Source organism: Micromesistius poutassou, assembly GCF_964030765.1.
Source record: "Micromesistius poutassou genome assembly, contig: SCAFFOLD_1497, whole genome shotgun sequence".
NCBI classification, from domain to species: Eukaryota; Metazoa; Chordata; class Actinopteri; order Gadiformes; family Gadidae; genus Micromesistius; species Micromesistius poutassou.
In genome coordinates this window covers 1-7,500 of record NW_028177657.1, presented here as the reverse complement: position 1 = coordinate 7,500, position 7,500 = coordinate 1, and the positions used below count along the sequence as shown (strand labels likewise).

Below are 7,500 nucleotides of genomic sequence, written 5' to 3'. Positions count from 1 at the left end.
CTTTTGATCCCGTTCTCCCCCCCCATTTTGACCCTCTCCTCTCCGCTCCGCTCGTCTACTCCTCCTACTCCTCCTGCTCCTCCTCCAGACCCACCATGTTCCCTGCTAACCTCCTGCTCCTGATGGTCCTGCTGCTGCCTCAAGCCTCGTCCAGTCGCCAGGGCAGGGACGCCAGCCAGGTCCACCATGGCCGGGAGTCCCCCACCCCGCCCTCCGTGACGCCTCCGCCCGGCCCTCTGGTCCAGGAGCCCAGCCTGTCCCAGACCATCCAGGGGCTGCTGCTCAAACGCCTGGGCCTGCAGGCCCGGCCCGAGCCCAGGCCGGGGGCGGCCGTCCCCCGCTATCTGCTGGACCTCTACCGCTTCCAGCAGCAGCAGTACCACCTGCTGGAGGACCCCGCCTTCAGCTTCCCCAGCCAGCACGTGGAGCGGGCCAACACCGTACGCAGCTTCCACCACACCGGTAAGAACAGAGACCCCCCCCCCATGGCACTCTCTGAGCCGTGACCTGTTCAGAGTTCACCTACACTCCCCCCTTACCCCCCCCCCCCCCCCACACCCCTCTTACACACTGATTGTATGTCGTACGTTCTGGCACTTCAAAATAGTACTTAGCATTGTGTAGCGTCTTATCCTAGCTGTCTTTGTTGTATACGGGGAATGGGTTAACCTAGCGATTGTTAGTGCTTGGCACTTGGTTCTATGAACATCCTTACTGAACCGACAGCGATATATTGTTTTTTCTTCTGACAAATGCACACATTGTAAGTCTCTTTGGATAATGCCTAAATGCAAATGTTAAATGTGACTCAGCAATAAGACCAGTCAGCACGCGGCTATCAAGACGCTTTACTGCATCTTTAATCAGGCCTGACGTGTTCTAATGATCAGAAGATACGTGTTATGACTCTCATACGGGGAACATTGTGTGGCAGAACGGCTTTATCTTTGGCAGATAGCAGAACACACAAACCACACTTCTCCGTACACCCATGTGGGCTGACGGCTGTTTGCCGACCACCTTATCTCACTGTTTATGGCACGAGATGTGTTAAGTGGTGAAGTGTCGTGCGTTAGACGGGTCATTGACTTGATTCCCGGGCCATCATTTGACACTGATAGAAAATGCGTGTGTGGGTTTATGAGTCTATAAAATGGTGAATCCAAGAATAAAGTTGAAATAACCCCCCATTGCTTCCTTTCAGAACACCTCAAGGAGGACGTGAAACTAGCCGAGGCCCAAAGGAAGGTGCACACCATCTCCTTCAACGTCTCCTCCATCCCCCAGGATGAGATGCTGATCTCCGCTGAGCTGCGGATCCTCTGGAGCCCCAGGGCTCCTCTGGGCTCCGGGGCCCACCAGCTCAGCCTGTACCTCTCTGAGGACGAGGACCAGCCTTGGGCGGGCGGCCCACTAGGGACGCGCTTGCTCTCCAGCGGCCTCGGCCGCCACAAGGGGGGCTCCTGGGAGACCTTCAGCCTGGACGCTGGGCTGCTGCGCCAGGCCCTGGCGGAGAGGCCCACCCTGGGCTTTGTCCTGGAGACCGTCCCGGACAACAGCACCGGCTCACAGCCCGGCTCCTCCTCCGCCGTGGAGCCCGAGGAGCGGGGCGGGTCTGGAGAGGGGCCCCTGAGGGTGCGCCGGTCCGCGGGACAGGACGAGTACAGCTGGGCCCAAGAGAGACCCCTGCTGGTGACGTACAGCCACGACGGCCGCGGAGAGCCCCTGGCCCACGGCCGGAGAGCGCCCGGCGCGGGCCAGTGGAAGCGGGCGCAGGGTGGGCCTAAGGACAGGTCCAGGACCAGCAGCAAAGACCGCAGGAGGAGCCCGAAGACGGGGAGGGGCAGGAAACGGGTCAGCTCGGGGCTGAGCTGGGGGTTGGACGAGGCGACGCTGGGCTGGGGTGACCGGGGGCGGGTGAAGAGGAACGGAGGTCGTGCGGCCAAGCTGAAGCGGCTGTCGCGGGCGCGGTGCCGCCGCCACCAGCTCTACGTGGACTTCAAGGACGTGGGCTGGCACAAGTGGATCATCGCGCCCAGCGGCTACGACGCCTTCTTCTGCCTGGGGGAGTGCCGCTTCCCGCTGGCCGACCACATGAACTCGTCCAGCCACGCCATGGTGCAGACGCTGGTGAACTCGGTGAACGGGGCGGTGCCGCGGGCCTGCTGCGTGCCCACCGGCCTCAGCCCCATCGCCCTGCTCTACCTGGACCCCCAGGACCGCGTGGTGCTCAAGAACTACCAGGACATGGTGGTGGAGGGCTGTGGCTGTCGGTAGTGGGAGGGGGAGATAGAGAGAGGGAGAGAGGGAGAGAGAGAGAGAGAGAGAGAGAGAGAAAGAGAGAGAGAGGGAGAGAGAGATAGAGAGGGGGGAGAGAGAGAGAGGGTGAAGGGGAGAGAGGGAGGGAGGAGATTGCTGTCTTGTTCCAAACAAAGGTAACCAAATAGGAAGGATGAGCAGTCAAAATAAGAAGATAAATATTTAGTGCAGAGTGCGCGAATGAAAGAAAACAGGGAAAGAAAGAGAAGCAATAAAAAAAGACTTTGACGGACCCAAGGAAACTGTTGAAGAGTTTACAGGATAAACATCTCCATCTGTGACGAGTCACCACCGGCCCTAACCGCCACGTCTATCTACTCAAGTGGTCATCACTCATTTCATTTTCACAATAACTGTAAACAAGATTCTGTGTGAAAGATTGTGTCGTTGAGGCTTAAGTCTGTAGCTTGGGCCTCTGGATGAGCTAATGTTGTCGTGTACAGAGGAGTACAGAGAGAGGACAAAGAGAGAGGACTCTAGAGAGAGGACTCAGAGAGAGGACTCTAGAAAGAGGACTCTAGAGAGGGCGGACTCAGAGAGAGGACTCAGAGAGAGGGCTCTAGAGAGAGGAGAGGACCCCAGGGAGTGAGAGAGGACTCTAGAGAAAGGACTCAGAGAGAGGACTCTAGAAAGAGGAACAGACTCTAGAAAGAGGGCTCTAGAGAGAGGACTCTAGAGAGAGGAGCATACTCTAGAAAGAGGACTCCAGAGAGAGGACTCCAGAGAGAGGACTCTAGAGAGAGGAACAGATTCTAGAAAGAGGGCTCTAGAGAGAGGACTCTAGAGAGATGAACAGACTCTAGAAAGAGGGCTCTAGAGAGAGGAACAGACTCTAGAAAGAGGGCTCTAGAGAGAGGACTCTAGAGAGAGGACTCCACAGACGAAGCGACCTCAGGTCTGGATCCTGAGCAGCAGAATACAGAGGACCATGGAACCAGAGGGGTTGGAGAGACCCCTGCATCACAGCGTATTTAAGAAACCACCGCAATAATACGGATGAACTATTATGCTATTTTTGAATGTACTACTATCGATATTATTTAAACAGAGAATATGTACATTTCTTTGCAGATACAAAGATATGCCGAGTGACATTTGTGTTGTTATGAAACATAATGCAATTAAATGGCAAATTTAACTTAAAGGACACATTATGTAATTAAGAAGACTGTACGTGTATTTAATCTTGAACTTATTTAAGATGGCTGCACTCTACAGAACAGGACGTGATGTCACCGCTGCATTACCCACAATACTTTAGGGGATTGAGTTATGGTGGCTTTGTCTCTGTACTTATGGTCCGTGTTGGTTCACATTTTACTGTCAGTGTTCCTTTAAATGTCTTCCGATATTTTGTGTTCAAAAATGAATTTAACACGGTTAAATGGTGTTGCCTTTATAAGCTCAACTAATACGTCCGATGGAAGCTTGTGTGTATAATAGCTACTGTGTGTACAGCGGTTCTGTTCGTCGTGATGTCAGCATGTATAAACACTAAAACCCTTTGGAGCAGGGATGGCCTCTCACAAGTCGTCCTTCTTTTGTTTGTTCGCTGTTTTCTGTGAGTACTCAAAGAAATCATCTATTCCAGTGTTCAATTTTACCTCTGAATGGAAACGTTTATGCAGCAGCCTATGAATTATTTGACAATGTCTCAAAATATTATGCCAGTAATAAACAGAACAAGATGCGCAACTATCAAATTACTTTTCCTTTTTGGTGCTACTTCTGTCTGTGTTGAGATATACATAGGATTACACCCTCTTCATTCAGGCACCCTTGTTGATGGATCCTAGGGAAGGGTAGGGGCGGGATACAGAGAAAGAGAGAGAGAGACAGACAGAGAGAGAGAGGAAGACCACGAGAGGCCGAGACAGAGAGAGTGAGCTTGAGGTGACACTGTACTAAAGTGGAGAGGGAGAGCAAGAGAGAGAGATGGAGAAAGCAAGACGCATAGCAAGAAAGAGAGAATGTGATACAGGGAGCATGGTACTGAGGGGGCGAGGGAGGAGGAGGAGGGGAAAGAGGGAGAGGGAGTGAGGAGAGGGAGGAGGAGGGGAGGGAGGGAGACGGCAGCACAGTGGTGGCTGAGCAGCTCCACCACAGCTCATTGCTCACGCAGTGAAGAAAGGGTTCAGAGCAAATCAACAGCTTCTCTGACCCCCACATTCCTCCCTGGATCCAGAGGAGACATCACCCCCGCCCCCACATCACCCCCCCGCACCATTCCCCCCCCCCCACACCCACACACCTCCCGACCCCCGCCCCCAAACCCCCCCCCCCCCCCCCCAAGTCCAGCCGCCGCCCGCTTCACTCAGGGACCCCCCCCCGCCAGCGACCCTCCCCTACTCCAGCACCAGATGGAGCGGCTCAGGGAGGGGCCGGCGGCCCCTGTCCTCACGGCTGACCCCCGGGGCCCCGACCCTCTAGGGCCCCGACCGGCTGCCAACAGCTGGACGCGTCCTGGAGCGGGGCTGCTGCAACATCAGGCCTCTCAGCGCCTCTCCGTCACCACGCAGAGGACGCCCCTGGGTGCACGTGCGCGTGTCTGCGTGGGTGTGCGCGAGTGTGTGTGTGTGATTACACAGAGAGGAGAGAGGAGAGAGGAGAGAGGGAGACTACATGGATGGTCTACTTCTGCGGCTCCTCGTTCAGGTCCTGGAGGAGCTGCTTCTCCTTGGGGAGGGGGGATGAACCCGTGTGGTAGTGGGGGTGATAACCTCTGGCCTGCAGCCTCCTCCCTAATCACTCCTTCCCCTTTATCTTATCCTCCTCATCCATCTCCCGTCCCTCAGCATCCCTGCAGTGATGCTGTCGGACCGCAGCTCCTCCTCTCCTCCCCCTGCTCCTGGTGAACTCCTCTCCTCCCCCTCCTCCTGGTCAACTCCTCTCCTCCCCCTCCTCCTGGTCAACTCCTCCCTCTCCCAGCTCCTCCCCAGCCTGCCTCCGGCTAACCTCAACCAGAGATCCCCGTTCTCTTTATCAGCTGGTCGGTGTCCACATGGGGATCGCATGGCTTTTATCATGGCTCACTCTATTCTCTGTCTGTGTCTGTCTGTGTCTGTGACTGTGTCTGTCTCTGTCTCTCTCTCTCTCTCTCTTCGGCCTTCCTCTGTCTCACCCCCTCTCCCAGGTACAGGCTGGAGGTGAGACAGCCGTCAGGGGAGGGCCAGAGAGACAGGGTATGACCGGGCCCATCTCTTCAGGTGTGGAGCCTCTCTCCCCGAGGGACGCAGGGCTGACCCGACCGGCCCCAGAGCATCACCCTCCTCTGGCACATAAATCACGCTCCCGCCTGGAGGGCTGGGGGGGGGGGGGGGCTGAGAGGGGAGGGCCGCCGGACAGCAGGGCCTGGGCCGTCCAGGTGGATTTATCTACCGTGCTCTCCAGATAAGCGGGCCGCGGAGGACGAGAGCGAGCATAAAGATGACAGAGGGCTCCAGAGTGGAGCCTGTGAGGGGCCAGCAGGGAGCCGCTGCTAAGTGAAACCAGAAAGGCTTGTGGAGCACAGCCGGTGGGTCCAGAGAGGATGAACAGCCCCGCTGCGGTCTACCTGCTCAGGACACCATGACCACTGATAGCAGAGACCTAGTATAGTATATAATATGGAAGGATATATATATATATATATATATAGAATATATACAGATTATATCAGACCAGACCAGACAACAAACATCGGATATGAGCGCATTGAAACACAAGTATCTCAGCAGGAACACTGGGGAGAATCAGACACGTATAGAATAACGTTTGAATGATGAATCGCTACATCCTTCTAGCATCCATTCAGCAGAGCATTTTGGAAAAATTATTTGGAATTTTTGTTGGCCTCCGCTTCCAAAGCGTTAGTTGGAATGGAAGTCAGCCGCCATCTTGATGTTCTGCATCCTTCTCTGTCTCAGTGGAGCCTCACAGCTTCAGGTCCAAATTCCAGCCCCTAATGCCGCGTTTCCACGGCGGGTACGCTTCCGTCAGCCAGCACGCCTTGGCCCAGTAGTGAAGGTGCGGTTCGGCGCAGCTCAGTTACGGCTTGCGTTTCCATCGCCGACAGTACCCTTATGGTTAGGGCGGGTTTTAAGCCAGATTGCGATAGCCGCGGCAGCTATGCAAGCATCTTGACCTCATAGCATATATATTATATATATTTATATATATACAATCTAAACTTCTAAACTTATGATTTAAACCTTTCACCGTTACAGGGGACCGATTCTTGGATTTCATTCACGGTTACGTGAGGTCGAAAAGGTCTCGATCCCCCTGTTCCACTGATATCCTTGGCTCAGTTCCTCATTGATAAACTCAGTGACACGCACCACTCTCCCCTCCGGCTGATCTACATCCCTCTAATTACCTCAAAATCATACAAGATAAATCTAACATTTAAATCAAAATAAAAATGCATTAATATAATCTATTTTTATTCTATTATATATCTTTTTAAACTGACATAAAATATGTCTCTAACAACCGCCAAGAGTTCTGAGTGGGACAGCGTCCGGTCTGGAGGAACGGACACATTGGGTTCCACAGGGGCAGGTGTGAGGGCGTGGCCAATGTGTGAGGGGCGTGGCCAAACATTATCCTGCGCTACAGTGCGCAGCCAATAGAGGAATTACCACTCTGGAAAAGCTTTTTTCGTTTATTGTGTAGCGAGTGAGACTGAAACGGAAACGTGTGGCTCTAATCACGATTTGTCTTACTCTGTGACTTTCTATTGCCTTGATCCCTCTCATTTGATCTGTGTCTTCCTCCTCCCTCCCCAACTGTTCCTGGATGACGGATGTTGTTTTCACAGGTGTCTGACGTTACGGACCCTGGCCCTGTGTCCATGAAAATCCCATCGGGAGCTCTGCTCCACATCTCCAGCGTTCCTCCTCCTCCCACCTCATGAGGACTCAGAGGGACGGTATTCCTGATATCACTGCCGGGAAGACTTCTCTAAGAAGACATGTGTTGTCTCCCCACGTGCACTTCCCCCAGAACCAGCAGCGCTCTCCTCTGTAGCCTCCGTGGAAAGAAGAGAGGGGAGAGAGAAGACTTCCCCGGACGCTGACAGGTGCTGAGCAGGCGCCATCCCTTCATGACGTCCCCCCCCCCCCACCCCCCCCCCCCCCCCCCCCCCCCCCCCCCCCCTCCCCGCCCCGAGCAACAGACACACATCACTCACACTAGGAC

At 54.5% G+C, this 7,500-nt stretch overlaps 1 protein-coding gene across 1 annotated transcript in view; it reads left to right on the top strand.

Moving 5' to 3' along the window:
- Positions 1-4,002, top strand: part of bmp16 (bone morphogenetic protein 16) — a 9,099-nt gene extending 5,097 nt beyond the window's left edge. Inside the window, exons 3-4 of the mRNA XM_084490871.1 lie at positions 89-462; positions 1,205-4,002. Of these exons, the coding sequence (XP_084346997.1) occupies positions 96-462; positions 1,205-2,277 (1,440 nt within the window). The 5' untranslated portion in view covers positions 89-95 and the 3' untranslated portion in view covers positions 2,278-4,002. The remainder of the gene's footprint in view (positions 1-88; positions 463-1,204) is intronic.
- The last annotated feature ends 3,498 nt before the right edge of the window (positions 4,003-7,500 follow it).